This window comes from Bos taurus, chromosome 21, assembly GCF_002263795.3.
Source record: "Bos taurus isolate L1 Dominette 01449 registration number 42190680 breed Hereford chromosome 21, ARS-UCD2.0, whole genome shotgun sequence".
Taxonomy (NCBI): domain Eukaryota; kingdom Metazoa; phylum Chordata; class Mammalia; order Artiodactyla; family Bovidae; genus Bos; species Bos taurus.
The window spans coordinates 58,604,120-58,619,782 of record NC_037348.1 but is presented as its reverse complement, the minus strand read 5'-3'; the positions used below and the strand labels follow the sequence as shown (position 1 = coordinate 58,619,782).

Sequence of the window (15,663 nt, the reverse complement as noted above, 5' to 3'; positions counted from 1 at the left end):
GGAATCATTGGCTTAACATGTGCCCACATGACATGGGATCCCATTACATGGGTTCTCCCACAGTACAGGGAAATTAAGGAGATGCTTCAGATCTCTTTGGAAAGCAGATGTTGCGGGGAGAGAAAGAAAGCAGAGGGGAGTGGATGTGAGAGGCTTCCTGTGATGGACTGAGCATTCCTGTCCCCCGGCACTCCTATGTTGAAATCCTCAGCCCACTACAATGGTGTTGAAAGTGCGGCCTCTGGGAGGTGATCGGGTGAGGGTAGAGCCCTCATGGATCGGATTAGTGTCCTTATAAAGGGACCCCAAGGGGCTCTATCACTCGTTCCACCGCCTGAACCAGGAAGTGGGCTCTCGCCAGACCAAACCTGCCATTGTCTTCATTGTTGACTTCCAGCCTCTAGAATCAGGAGAGAAACATCTGCTGTCTAAGCCACCCAGCATATGGTATTTTAAAAAGATTTACTTATTTATGGCTGTGCTGGATTTTCGTTGCTGCTTTCTCTAGTTGCAGCCTTATTTCATAGGCTTTCTCTAGTTGCGGTGAGAGAGGGATGCTCTCTAGTTGCAGTGTGTGGGCTCCTCATTGCCGTGGTCTCTCCTGTTGGGGAGCTTGGGCTCTAAGTGCACAGGCTTCAGTAGTCGTGACTCATGGGTTCCAGAGTGCAGTCTTGGTAGCTGTGGCTCACAGGCTCAGTTGCCCTGCAACATGTAGGATCTTCCATGACCAGGGATTGAACCAGTGTCCCTTGCACTGGAAGGTGGATTCTTAACCCCTGTACCACCATGGAAGCTCTGGCATATGGTATTTTATTATGGCAGCCAGAATGGACAAAACACTCCCATATATGTCCTCCAGAACAGAGTCCAAACCTCACAGCCCAGGCTTTGGAACCCCACGTGGCCCCCCAGCCCACCTACCATCTCAGACTGCCTGTCAGATTCTTCATGCTGCAGCCAAATGAGAAGGCCCCTGCCTTGTGTTTCCTTCACTTCCTCCAGCCCTCCCCTCACCTCTCTCTTCTGAAATCTGACTCAAGCTCTACCTGGGATGTTCTCTTGGCTCCAAAGGCCCAAGAGTCAAAAACTTGAAATGATGCTTTCTCTGCAGCACCCTCACCCTTTTGGTGTAAACTGCTCGTAAGACCTGACCCAACATCACCTCCTTTCTTATATTCAGCTTCCCTAATTAATTTAGTGGCCAGGTCCTACTCAGGGCCCCACCCCACTCTCCCTCCCTCTGAACCTCCCGTTATCTCTCCCAACAGTACCTGGAGAACATCAGTCCCGTGTTGCTTATTGGAGGAATTGCATCATCTCTTCTGAAACTCCCCCATGAAAGGTAACTTGCTGACATGCCACTGTTTGCCGCAAATCAGTTGCTCTGAACTTTCAACGTTTACCTAAGTCAGTCAACATCAGCAGATCCCCAGGGGCTGCGGTGGTCACTAGGATGATTTTACTCCGGTGGCTCAATGACACCAAGCCAGTGCATCCCTGCAGACCAAGTCTTTCCAACCTTGACCTAAGAACTTCAGACTGGAACAGGGACTCCCTTAGACATCCTCACACCCAATTTCACAGGTGGGAAAACCAGCTCTGAGAAGGGCTTTGCCTTGCCCCAGTCTCCCTAAGAGTAGCACTCATGCCAGGAAGCTCTTGGACCCTTGGGTGGGCAGTAGGCACTGGCTTGGTATCCAGCTTTTGGGAGCCAGTGATGAGATGCCCCCTACTAACTGAGTTCCCTCCACCCTGCTGTGGGTCAGGCCAGCTCCCATGCATCCTATGGCTCTGGGCGTCTCCTGTGACTCCTGTGTTCCCAATAATCAGGCATTTATCCAAAGCTCCTTGGTCTCAGATAGATCCACTCACAATAGTGAGAAATGCATCCCTTACTTCCGGTACGGGTCTCCAGCTTGATACCTCCCACCTGGCTGCTGCCTCCAACTCGTGACCTTCCCCTTGACCCCCTTCGCTTGTCCATGGTCCCAGGCAGGCCTCATCTTGATCCCTGTGCTGTGCTTAGTCGCTCAGTCATGTCCGATTCTTTGCGACCCCTTGGACTATAGCCCTGCCAGGTTCCTCCGTCCATGGGGCTTCTCCAGGCAAGAATACAGAGTGGGCTGCCATGCCCTCGTCTGAGAGATCTTCCCCAACCCAGGGATCGAACCCAGGTCTCCCACATTGCAGGCGGATTCTCGACCATCTGAGGCACCAGGGAAGCCCAAGAATACTGGAGTGGGTAGCCTGTCCCTTCTCCAGGGTATCTTCCCGACCTGTATTGCAGGTGGATTCTTTACCAGCTGAGCTACCAGGGAAGCTGCACTTTGATCCCTATCAGTCCCCAAATATGGGGAACAGTGCCCCCTCAGCCCCTTCTGGCCTCAGGATCCAATTCTGCTCTCTCACTGCCCCGCCCCCACCTGCTGGCCACCCCCTCCCTGCCCCACCCCCTCAATCCCAGGAGCCCAAGTGGGTGAAGAAAAGAGGCCAAGCAGGTGGGGATTTGGTCGTGATGCTGGCAGCCTGGAGGCCCCAGGCTGCCTCAGCTTAGGTTGAAGCACTCTGAAGTCTGGGTGCTGGGGAAGAGGTTCCTGGGGGTTGAGTCTTCACTCACTGAATGTTTCCTGAAGGGCCTAGGGTAGCTTCTGAGGCCCTGGTTGTTGGGATTGTTTGCTGTCCAGCACACGATGGGTCCCGTGAGCAGTGAGATGAATCTCACAGTCTCCATTTTGTCCAACATGAATTCCTGGAAGGAAACAGAAATCTCTGGCACCTGACTGGGCACCGGCCCCTGGACACCACTTCCCAGACACCAAACCACCATCAAAGGTTGACCTGCATGTCCTTTCACAAAGGTCCCCAACAAGGATGTGGTATCAATGCCAATTGGCAAGTGAGCAAACTGGGGTTCAGAGAGGTTAAGTGGTTTTCCTGAAACGACACAGCCCAGCAGTGGCAGAGGTGGATGGCTGAGTCCAGGTCCTCGTGAGGCTTCCTGAATGGGGTTGCCTCTTCTTACCACTTCCTCCAAGAAGCCCACCCTGACTGCCCACAGCCTCTCTCTCTGAGGGGCACTCATTTCTTAAGGGCCTGGTTACCGTTATTTCCTCTACCTCTACCTCTTTCTCAGGCATAAGAGTGTGACTGTAAGTCTTGACTGCTTGATTGTTGAGGGGGATCCTTGGGACCCCTTGACATCTCTGGGTAATTTCCTCCTTTTTCTTGGGAAGAAGATGAAATTAATACACTGTGAATATAAGGGCAAATAAGCCCTTTCTCAAATGTTCATTCGTGTCCAACATGAAGGAGCTACACCCCAGGGGATGCCAAATACATGGCATTCAGTGTGAGCTGTGCCACGGAGCAGGTGGCCCTGATACTGCCCATGACACTCTTGTGAGAAGTTCTTCTCAATTAAGACGCAGCCTCACTCACTGCTGGACAACACAGGCCATGGGTCTTGCCCGCCACCCTACCCCCTGCCAGTGTCCTGATAAATCCCATGGACAGAGGATCTTGGTGGGCTACAGTCCACTGAGTTGCAAAGAGTTGGACACGACTGAAGCAACTTAGCAGGCAGCAACAGGTCCCAGAGGCACTAACAATCCTGAATTCAAACTACTCCACTGAACCTGCCATGAACGAGGAAAGCAAGTGACGGCTTAGGATGAAGCCAGTGCTGAAGAGGAAATAGAGGAGGGTGGAAAGGACGGTCCTTGTGGTGCCACTGAGTCTGAACCCCACCTAGATGTTGAAATTACACGCACAATACAAGACATGCTGTTACAAGAGTCAAATAACCTCAAAAAAAAAAAAGGAAGAACAAAGCTGGAAGACTCACTTCCTGATTATAAAACTTACTACAAAGCTACAATGATCCAGACAGTGTGGTATTGGCTAAGGACAGATGTGAGGACCAATGCAATAGGATTAAGAGTCCAAAAATAAACCTTCACATCTGCAGCCAATTGATTTTTGATGAGGATGAGGAGACAATTCAATGAGGAAAGAGTAGTCCTTTCAGCAAATGGTAACAGGACAATTGAATATCCTTACACAAAATAATGAAATTGGACCCCCATCTGATACCATATACAAAAATTAACTAAAATTACATCACAAACCTAAAACTACAAATATCTTACAAGAAAACTTAGATATAAATCTTCATGACCTTGGATTAGGCAATAGTTTCTTAGATATGATGCATAAAGCACAAGTAACTAAAATAAAAATGTATACATTGGATTTCATCAAAATTGAAATCTTTGTGCTCTAAAAGACATCATCAAAGCGAATAGACAACCAGTAGAATGAGAGAAAATATTTTCAAGTAATATATTTGATAAGGAACTTATATTCAGAGTATGTAAAGAATATTTACAACTCAACAGTAAAAAAGACAAATAATCCAGTTTAAAAAATGGGAAAAGGATCTGAGTAGACATTTCTCCAAAGAAGATACGCAAATGGGCAATAAACACATGTTTATATTGCACATTATTCATCATCAGAGAGATTAAAATCAAAATCACAATGAGATACCACTTTATATCCACTAGGATGGCTAAACTATCAGAAACAGACCATCGAGTGTTAACAAGGATATGAAGAAACTGGACCCCTCATACTTTGTTCACAGGATTGTAAAATTACACAGCCACTTTGGAAACCAGTTGGCAGTTCCTCAAAACATTAAACATAGAGTTACCACGTGAACCAGAAATTCCACTCCTAAGCGTTTACCCAAGATGACTGAAAAAGTTATGTCCACACAAGTACGTGGCCATGGGTACTTTCTTCGTGGTTCAACGGCTAAGACTCGAACTCCCAAGGCAGGGGGCCCAGGTTTGATCCATAGTCAGGGAACTAGATCCCACATGCTGCAACTTTAAAAGATCACACATGTTGCAATGAAGATCAAAAAATCCCCTGTGCTGCAACTAAGACTCAGTGCAGCCAAATAAATAAATATTTTTAAAGAACATGGGCAGTAGAGGCATTATTTATAATAGCCGCCAAATGAAGACAACCCAAATGCCCATCAGTTGCCTACCGGATAAACAAGAGTGGTCTGTCCATACAATGGAGTATTATTCAGTCATAAAAGGGAGTGATTTACATAATGAAGACATTATGCAAAGTGAAAGAAACCAGACACAAAATGTATTATTTGGGGGGAGTGGCAAAAGGATTCAGGAATGAGATACTGCGAATGATGGTGCAGTTCTGACTGTACTGAAAACAGTGAAGTGAGCTCTCTGAATGGGTAAGTCTTAGGGCACTGGAAGTAGGTCTCATTAAAGATATTATTAAAATTAAAACAAGGTGTGCTGTCATTGGTGGAAGCCAGTCTGATGACCTGACCTCCACTGTTGCAGCATCAGCATTATGACTGATGGGGGTGTGGACGACTGATGGGGGTGGGGACCCTCCCAGTGAGAAGGCAAAGCTCAGCGGACTTGAGGAGAGCCTGAAGTTTAAGACGAGGACCCCTCGGTCCTCATCGGGAGCTCATCAGTGCTCATCGGGAGCACTGAGGCTCCCTCGGTCACTGAAATATCCCTCCCCGTGCAAACATATGATCACACCTGTGAGCATCTTGGTGTGTTGCTTTGCAGGTGTGTCCATGTATGTTTCATGGGTATTGCAGGGTGTTTGGCGAGACCATATGACTATCTGTATGAGTGTGTACCCTGTATGTGTTTGTGTGTGTGTATGTGATGTAACAAAGTGGACTACACATTAAGACCAGGCAGGACAGGATTTCCTTTACAACTCTGACCCAGCACCAATAGGTGCTCACTACAAGTTTGTTGAGAGGCTAAAAAAGACCCCAAGACCCTACTGCACACATGCAGGCACCACGCAGCCAGGGAGGGAAGGGCCAACAGGGCAGCTCACCACGGACACACCAGGAGCCGAGGCCCAGGACAGGCTCAGGTCGAAGCCTGCCTGGGAAGCACAAGTCCTCACCTGGATGAGGTCAAGCTTGGAGAAGAGGCCCATGCCCCTGGGCACAGCGTGGGCAGCAGAGCAGCACTGCCGGGCCATGTCATTGATGGCCACTTGCACGTAGTTGAGCAGCTCGTTCTGCAGGGAGGGGAGCAGGCTGGGGCCCCCTCTTAGAATCCCCTGCCCCCTCTCCCCACCTTGCTCAGGCCAGATAGGCATCCTGGAGCCAGGAGCCACCTTCTCATCTCGGTCTGTGCTCCACACCCAAAGGGGCTGGGATGAGTCCCTCCACTCCCCGGAGCCAGAGCATCCTCCCCTGCAAAGAGGGACACAGGATGGACTGGCTTTCCAGAGAGTCCACCCAGCTGGGGACACCTGAGGTCCACACCCAACGGAGGGGCTTGGTCGGGGGGAACGTGAAGGAACCCAGGGCTCCTCACTCGGGGCAGCTCCAGAGTCCCACACTTCAGGTCTTCGGAGTCATCATTAGCTGCGGCTTCCTTGCTTCCCACCTTAAAGAGAAAGACCCAGAACAGGCTCTGTAAACTGCGGCCGATCCAGCTCCCCCTCAGGGCTCCTTGGCTGGGAGTAGAAGCCCATGGACTCCAATGCTCGTGTCTGCCAAACTAGTCTCCCATAGGGCCTGAGAAGGTCCCACATTCACCGACTGCACCCTGCCCATGTGGGGTGTGCCCAGCACAGCCCTGTTCCCCAGCCTGGCTTCCCCACCTCCTCCCAGCAAACCCCGAGGCTAGTACGGTGCAGACTCTGGCATGGGGAGGACCTGGGGGGTGTTCAGAAGGTAACTAGTGCACAATCCCCAGCCCAGGAAAGAGAGGCTCAAAGGATTAAACCCAGAAATCTTGGCTCCTGACTCCAGTTCAGTTCAGTCGCTCAGTCGTGACTCTTTGCAGCCCCATGGACTGCAGCACACCAGGCTTCCCTGTTCATCACCAGCTCCCGGAGCTTACTCAAACTCATGTCCACTGAGTCAGTGATGCCATCCAACCATCTCATCCTCTGTCGTCCCCTTCTCCTCCCGCCTTCAATCTTTCCCAGCATCAGGGTCTTTTCAGATGAGTCAGTTCTTCACACCAGGTGGCCAAAGTGTTGGAGTTTCAGCTTCAGCATCAGTCCTTCCAATGAATATTCAGAACTGATTTCCTTTAGGATGGACTGGTTGCATCTCCTCGCAGTCCAAAGGACTCTCAAGAGTATCCTCCAACACCACAGTTCAAAAGCATCAATTCTTCGGAGCTCAGCTTTCTTTATAGTCCAACTCTCACATCCATACCTGAGAACTGGAAAAACCATAGCTTCAAGTCCCTTGACTTCAGCCCTGACTTATTCTTTCTGAGCATCACTCTTCTCCAAGGTGAAATAGAATACGAATAAGAATCACATTATTTAGGGGTGCACATGCCTGAATGGGGGCATCCCAGCTACCTTAACAGCCTGTGGCCTCAGCATCTGCCTCATCTTAGAGAAGCCCTTTGAAAACTAATAGCCACCAAATCAGAGCAGTCAATCCTAAAGGAAATCAACCCTGAAGAGTTACTGGAAAGACTGATGCTGAAGCTGAAGCTCCTCTAGTCTGGCCACCTGATGCGAAGAACTGACTTATTAGTAAAGACCCTGATTCTGCGAAAGACTGAAGGCAGGAGGAGGAGGGGAAGACAGAGGAAGAGATGGATGAATGGCATCAGCGACTGGATGGGCATGAACTTGGGCAAACCCTGGGAAATGGTGAAGGACAGGGAAGAGTGGCATGCTGCAGTCCATGGGGTCACAAAGAGTCAGATACAACTTGGCAACTGAACGACAACAACAAGCCGTGAGGGAGAAGTGGGTAAGTGGTGTGTGTGTGTGTGTGTGTGTGTGTGTGTGTGTGTGTGTTGAGGGCTGATATTATGGAGGAGACAGCAGCCCCCAGCCCTTGCCCCACCCCCACCCACCCAGCAGACTGAGCTCACCTCACAGCTGCCCACGTCTTTCTGGAGGGTGAATCCATGTTCCAGCTGCTGCCACTGCTCCTGCTTGCGGTGACACCTCCTCTGCAGCTGGCACAGCCGGATCTTGAGGCGCTGCGGTGAGGGTGGCTGGGTCACTTCGATGCAGCAGACCCTCCCCGGGGGCATCTGCCCTGGGCCTGGTCCAGGAGCTCAGTGCTCAGGGTGGTCTGAGCGAGGATGGGAGTGGGGGTGAAAAGTTCGGGGATCAGAAAGTTCTGGGGGGAGTCAGAGCCATTCAAAGCACCAGGAGATGTAGGGAAAGGTATGTCTAGGTGTTCTCTGGTGGCTCAGGTGGCAAACAATTTGCCTGCAATGCGGGACACCCAGGTTCGATCCCACGAGGAGGGCATGGCAACCCACTCCAGTATTTCTTGACTGGAGAATTCTATGGATACAGGAGCCTGGCGGGCTACAGTCCATGCAGTCGCAAAGAGTCAGACATGAAAGTAAGAAAGTGAAGTCACTCAGTCGTGTCTGACTCTTTGCAACCCTGTGGACTGTAGCCCACCAATTTCCTCCGTCCATGGGATTCTCCAGGCAAGAATACTGGAGTGGGTTGCCATTTCCTTCTCCAGGGGATCTTCCCAACCCAGGGACTGAACCCAGGTTTCCCTCATTGCAGGCAGACGCTTTAACCGGAGTCACCAGGGAAGCTCTACTGAGTGACAAACACTTTCACTTTTCAGGCCAACTGGGGTTTGAATCCCAGCTCAGCTCCTAGAACCCTGTTTCACTCTCCATAAGCAAAACCACCTGTCTGGGCCCTTCCGGCTGCAGGGCTGCTGGGAGGACCCTGGGTTGGGGATAAGGCTGTGAAGGCCTCTGGGGCACAGGCTGTGCTGGGCACACTCCCCCGCCAGGCCCCGTGAGGATGTGCTGGGGGACACAGGATATACATGACTCCTCACTTTTCTGAGCCCTCGTTTCCTTACTTCGAAAATGAGAAAAATAGCCTGCCTGGGACTAAAGTGCAACACTTGGCTCAGAACTAATATCATCAATATTTTAATGCGATGTTTTTAAAAATCAAAGTTAATGCAAAAAATAATGTATGATGAGCAAAATATTAAAATTTTCAATAAAGTTGGGATCCAATATTGCACTTGCACACCTCACTCACCTCCCCTAGTCTCAGCTCTAGGAATAGAAACACCTACCTTGGGGTGCTGGTGTGACATCTGAATGAGATAAAGCATGTTAAGTGCTTTTCACACTGTCCCTTAACTCAGCAGGGGCCACAGGACTGGAAAAGATCAGTTTTCATTCCAATCCCAAAGAAAGGCAATGCCAAAGACTGCTCAAACTACCACACAATTGCATTCATCTCACACGCTAGTAAAGTAATGCTCAAAATTCTCCAAGCCAGGCTTCAGCAATACGTGAACCGTGAACTTCCAGATGTTCAAGCTGGTTTTACGAAAGGCAGAGGAACCAGAGATCAAATTGCCAACATCCGATGGATCATCGATAAAGCAAGAGAGTTCCAGAAAAACATCTATTTCTGCTTTATTGACTATGCCAAAGCCTTTGATTGTGTGGATCACAATAACCTGTGGAAAATTCTTCAAGAGATGGGAATACCAGACCACCTGACCTGCCTCTCGAGAAACCTGTATGCAGGTTAGGAAGCAACAGTCAGAATTGGACATGGAACAACAGACTGGTTCCAAATAAGGAAAGGAGTAAGTCAAGGCTGTATATTGTCACCCTGCTTATTTAACTTATATGCAGAGTACATCATGAGAAATGCTGGGCTGGATGAAGCACAAGCTGGAATCAAGATTGCCGGGAGAAATATCAATAACCTCAGATGTGCAGATGACACCACCCTTATGGCAGAAAGTGAAGAGGAACTAAAAAGCCTCTTGATGAAAGTGAAAGAGGAGAGTGAAAAAGTTGGCTTAAAGTTCAACATTCAGAAAACTAAGATCATGGCATCCGGTCCCATCACTTCATGGCAAATAGATGCGGAAACAGTGGAAACAGTGGCTGACTTTACTTTTTTGGGCTCCAAAATCACTGCAGATGGTGATTGCAGCCATGAAATTAAAAGATGCTTACTCCTTGGAAGGAAAGTTATGACCAACCTAGACGGCATATTAAAAAGCAGAGACATTACTTTGTCAACAAAGGTCTGTCTAGTCAAGGCTATGGTTTTTCCAGTAGTCATGTATGAATGTGAGAGTTGGACTATAAAGAAAGATGAGCACTGAAGAATTGATGCTTTTGAACTGTGATGTTGGAGAAGATTCTTGAGAGATCCTTGGACTGCAAGGAGTTCCAACCAGTCCATCATAAAGTCCTGGGTGTTCATTGGAAGGACTGATGCTGAAGCTGAAACACCAATACTTCGGCCACCTCATGTGAAGAGTTGACTCATTGGAAAAGACCTTGATGCTGGGAGGGATTGGGGGCAGGAGGAGAAGGGGACAACAGAGGATGAGATGGTTGGATGGCATCACTGACTCAATGGACATGAGTCTGGGTAAACTCCGGAGTTGGTGATGGACAGGGAGGCCTGGCATGCTGCGGTTCATGGGGTCGCAAAGAGTGAACACGACTGAGCGACTGAACTGAATTGAACTGCATTTCCTCAAAGGAAAAAAAGAGATAGAGAAAAAATGGTGTAGGTTTTTAGTGCTACCACTAGGGGGCAGAGACTGGCTGCAAACTCCAAGCCAGGTCCTTGCAAGAATCAACCAACCCGTCAGCCTCTCTTTTCCTGTTTTCTCCCTCTCCACGTCCCTGTCCTCTGTCCTGTCGTGTCCCCAGGTCCCAGCTGCAGCACAAAAATTCATCATGCCATGCCTTTGCCAGGGCAGTTTCTTCTGCATGGAATTTCCATCCCTTGGGGTGAAAGTTGAATTTATTAGAAGATAAACCAAATATGAGAGAGATGACCTCTGGGGGCATTTACTCTGAGACAGTTTCTGTTCGGTGTCTCACAACTGCCTACCAGCTAGGTTGTATTGCCCCCATTTCACAGTTGAAGAAACTGAGGCTTAGAGAGGATCGTGCCCAGGATCATGGAGCTAGTCAGAGGCTAAAGAGGAATTTGAAACTCAGTCTGTCTGAATCTAGCACTCCTGACTTTTCTACCACAAAGATTACTTTTTAAGTATAAGCTGAGTTTTCCAGGGGACACACCCAGCAGAAGCGGAGGGAAAGGGATTCAGAACAAGGCTCTGGAGTGACAGCCCCACCCAGATTCCCAGCAGCCCACCCCTGCTCCAAGCCTTCTTCTGGGGTGCAGAGAGCGGTAGGTGCCTACACCCCAGTTCTCTGCCCAGGGGGATGAGCCAGGCTTCAGGCAGCTGTTACCAGGATCAGAGCCCTGTGACCCTCCTCTAGAGACTCCAGGCTCTTGTGGACGGCCTGGTTCATCTCGAGGAAGGCCTTGAGACGCTTCTGGATGTCCTGGCTGACTGCGAAGAGCTTCCCGTAGTGCTCCACCATGGCTGCCACCGGGGTTTCTTCCGGCTCCTCCCCTTGGTTGTAGCCTACGGAGACAGTGCGTGGCAGGATGGGTGGGCACAGAATGCCCAGCCCCTGCCTGCCCCCTGCAGTGATGCTCACACGGTGGTGGTGGGGAACTGCTGCTGTCAGCTGGAGCCTCAGAGTTGAGAAGGCTCCATCACCCACACCTCCTGTCCCTTCAGGAGAAGCCTCAGCATTTGAAAGGCTGCAAGGATTCAGGATTGAGTGATTCTGGATCACTGTCGAGCGAGGCAGGAGACTCCCCACGCCCTGCCCCATCCCCTGGAACCCCCAGGAGAAACTGCTGGCTGGGGGAGCCTGCAGGAAGAGGACAGGGGTCGTTGCTGCCCTGAGTGAACAGGCCCCAGCCTTGGTGTTTGCTCCTTCTAGGTGGGTTGAACAGGGTTGCATGGCTAGGAAGGCCCCAACCTAGGAGGTTGCTGGCAGCAGCCCTGGGCGCTGGGTCCACATCAAGACCTGTGCTTGGACTGGAGCCCTGTGCCCCTCCTTGGCTCGGTGCTCAAGGCTCTCTGGTGCTGCTCAACCTTCCAATCACACCTCCCAGCAACCCCTGCCGGGCCCCGGTGTTCCAGCACACTGGAACTCACCAGCCCCAAACACACCACGCGGGGCTCCAGCCTACGTTTGTGCTGTTCCCTCTGCCTGCAGCGCTGGTTCCCCTTTGCTGAACACCTTTGAGCTCCATGAGTGGCCCCCTCCTCCATGAAGCCTTCCCTGACCTCCAGGGCAGAGTCCTTGGGGCTCCCACAGCTCCAGAGCACTTAGCACAGTGGCTCTGAAATCAGATAGACCAAAGTCTGAGACCCAGCTCCACCACTTCCTGGCTGGGTGACCTTGGGTGAGTCCCTTAACGTCTCTGAGCCTAGGTAATACAGTTCCCAGAAGCTCCTACGTGTATGCATGCTCAGTCACCCAGTCATATCCAACTGTTTGCAACCCCATGGACTGTAGCCTGCCAGGCTCTACTGTCCCTGGGATTCTCCAGGCAAGAATACTGGATTGCCATTTCCTTTTCCAGGGGATCTTCCTGACCCAGGGATCAAACCTGCGTCTCCTGCATCTCGTTCTTTGACAGGCAGATTCTTTACCACTGAGCTACCTGGGAAGCCCTGGCACCTCGTAAGGAGGACTTATACCTTAGCACAGAGTAAATATTTCATAAACAATAACAGTTATTTTATTATTGATGGTGTAAAGATAATAATATGATGATAATAATACAAATATGTAACTATGACTTCCCTTCCATTTCCTACCAAATTCCCAGCACTGATCACAGTGGATTCTGGCACAAACCATGATCAAACGAGACACAGAAACCCATTGCAGATGTCTGTAATTTTAGCTCCTAAGAGCAAAACCAAAGACAAATGAGATAATAACAATAGCTGGCATTTCCTGGGTGCTAGCTGAACGTCAGGCACTGTGATTTGGGGTTGGCCAGAAAGTTCATTCGGGGTTTTCTATAAGATGGTACAGAAAAACCCAAGGGAACTTTTTGGCCAACCCAGTATGTGATGATGAAATGTGATCCAGGCCACAGAACTCTCATTGTCCTCACTGTACAGAGACGCTGAGAACTTGCCACACAGGTCACATGGCTGGCGGCCAAGCTGGCTCGACCACAGTGAAATGGGCCTGTGGGTTCCCATGCAGCAGGTGAGCTCGAGGTTCAGTGGGGCCACACGTGCCCAGGTCCCAGGCTGGGAGGTGGTCGCGGAGAGGACAGGCCTTCTGCAAAAGTTCCATACGTACCCTTGGGGATTTTCTCAAGGACCTTGATCAGATAGTCTTCAAAAACCTTGTGCTTCTCCACCTCCCTCTTCAGCTTCCTCTGCCTGTAGAGTGAGCCAGACTTGAGGACGTGGTGTGGAGACCCCCAGGCCATGACCCCTGGCAAGGGCCCGTCTCTGGAGCCGTGTGGATCTGGGCTGGACCGGCCACTGTCCCCATCAGTGGGCCACTGACTGCGTCTCTCCACCCCCATTTTACTGCTGAGTAAACTGAGTCATAGAGAGGTCAAATAGATGCCTGTGGTCAGGCCGTAAGAAAGGAGACCTGGGGGGAAGAGCAAGGCTGAAACTTTCTGGCGTGGGGTCTACGGAGCCCCTCCTGCAGGCTGAGCAGGTGGCAGATGGCCTGAGCCCCCACTAGCCAGTCATCTGGCCAGGGGCTTCACCTCTCTGCCTGGGTGGGCCATGTGTAACAGGCGTAACTAGTTCCTCACAGGAAGGTGGGGACCAGGTCTGGAACGCCCAGCGCATCTGAGGTCGGGGCCCCAGCAGCCCCCAGAGGGGAGACGGCCACATGGACTGCCCAGCCAGGCTTGACAGTCAAGGGCATCACCAAGCAAGATGAGTCTCCTGCTCTGGGCCCATTCAAGGTCAGCAGTTAAGGGCAGAGAGCAGAGGGAGACAGGGCCATGGTTAGGTATCTCTGAGTGACCACTGAGTGCCCCAGGGCAAGCCACTCTGCATCTCAGACCCTATTTTCTCATCCACACCATCCTGAAAAATGCAAGAAAGAACGGTCTTTCCCGCTGCAAATACCACGTGGGGTAAGCCACAGTGCTAAACATTATTGGGGTTGGAAACCCTGTGAGAATATGATGGATGGGTTGGACCTTCTCTCCAAAAAATCGCTCACAGATGCATCCTTTTGCACCCAATTCAGGCTTTCGTGGGCAGCCTGATAGGGAAGGGGCTCTCTGGGCAAGGACCCAGGGCATCTGCTTGGAGCCAGGGCAGCAGCCTCGCACGTTGATTTTGGAAGGGCTGAGTTGACAGGTGCATGGGGATGGCCACCCACAGCCCTTCCTTCACGCTGGGAGACTGAGCTTGTGCGGGGCTTGGGGCCAGCCAAAGCCTGAAGTCAAAGAGGGAGAGTTAGGCGCCCCCACCCCTCTCTACTCACAATTCAGCTACCCCTCCTGACTTACTCCAGGCATCCCCCACCCCCTGGCCATTTCCTGGCCCTGAGGAATTTTTCCATTGCCTCCTCAGGCATTTTTGCTCAGTCCCAGCCGCTTAGGCCACTGCAGGTGGCCCTGGGGCCAGGGCCCGGGGCACAGCAGGGCTTGGGACAACTCGTACTTGGCCTGGAGTTGGCAGAGTTCCTGGAACAGCACCTGCAGGCCCCTGTCCTTGTTGCCGGGATCGCTCGGGCCAGCCTCCTGGCCTGCATCCCTGGCCGCCAGCATCGCCGCCACACCACCTCGGGCGACTCTGGACGATGGGGGCCGCGTGGGCCAGGCAGGAAGGAGGTGGGTGTCCACGACAACAGTCAAGGCAGCAGCTTTCTCTTCCAGTCCTCCTGACGGTCCTCAGAAGTCAGGTTCCAGTCTCGCTTCCTAGAAAAGGAAACCGAGGTTCAGAGGCGACCCCTGTGACCAGCTTGAGGATGTACAGCAGGGCTGATCTGGACTCCAGTTTCATTAAATTCAAAGTCTGGGGCCTTTGAGCAGTGCCTCCAGCTCTGGAGGAACCAAAGGTGCCATTCTGCAGTGGCATCATTGACATTGTCACACCATAACGGGGACTGTCAAGACCCATGGGCGCCGAGATGCCTGGGACTTGCAACAGGTGCTGGCTTCCAAGAGCATTTAGGAAAGAGTCCAAGGGTGCAGAGCTGTTGCAGAGTCAGAGAGTAGCCCACAGAGGGAGGAGGCTCCTTTGTCATCTGTCTCTCCCCACCCATCCTGCCAATCATTTATGCATTTAACTGACATCATATACTCTGAGCGTCCATAGAGCTAGACCGAGGTAGACACTTGGAATAAGCTCACGGTCAAGCTGGGAAGGTGGCCTAATTAACAGGCAGTTTCAACACAGCCTTGCAAAGAGTTCCTGGGCTGCTCACCTAAACGGCTAAAAGAGGACAATCTCCCTAAGCACGCCATTCATTGGCCACCCGCTGGGCCAGGCCATCACATGGGAGGAGCAGGGTGAGAAGGGGAGGGGCTACTTGGTCAACTTTTCCAGCCCCCAGAGTCAGACAGGGGTCCATGAGCACAGGGAGGAGGAAGGGGCCTGGCTGACTCACTGGACAGCTCTGGGAGCACAAAGCCATCGCCAACCTATGACGTCACAATGCTGGCTTCCATTCTCATGACATTGTCTATTGCAGGATTCACCTGGGGGTGGAGTGGAGGGCCTGATTCCCTGAGTTCCTGGGGGCCTTTTTCTCCCTGGTTCAG

At 51.3% G+C, this 15,663-nt stretch overlaps 1 protein-coding gene across 4 annotated transcripts in view; it reads right to left on the bottom strand.

Annotated features, from left to right (window-relative positions):
* Positions 1–2,499: 2,499 nt before the first annotated feature.
* CCDC197 (coiled-coil domain containing 197) overlaps positions 2,500–15,663 on the bottom strand; it is a 37,922-nt gene continuing 24,758 nt past the window's right edge. The window contains exons 1-8 of one of the 4 annotated variants that reach the window (XM_059879180.1): positions 15,510–15,566; positions 14,561–14,817; positions 13,224–13,306; positions 11,292–11,470; positions 7,932–8,042; positions 6,399–6,470; positions 5,980–6,096; positions 2,500–2,749 (exon numbers count right to left, since the gene is read on the bottom strand). In XM_059879180.1, coding sequence (XP_059735163.1) covers positions 2,546–2,749; positions 5,980–6,096; positions 6,399–6,470; positions 7,932–8,042; positions 11,292–11,470; positions 13,224–13,306; positions 14,561–14,667 — 873 coding nt within the window. In that variant the 5' untranslated portion in view covers positions 14,668–14,817; positions 15,510–15,566 and the 3' untranslated portion in view covers positions 2,500–2,545. 4 annotated transcript variants of the gene reach the window in all.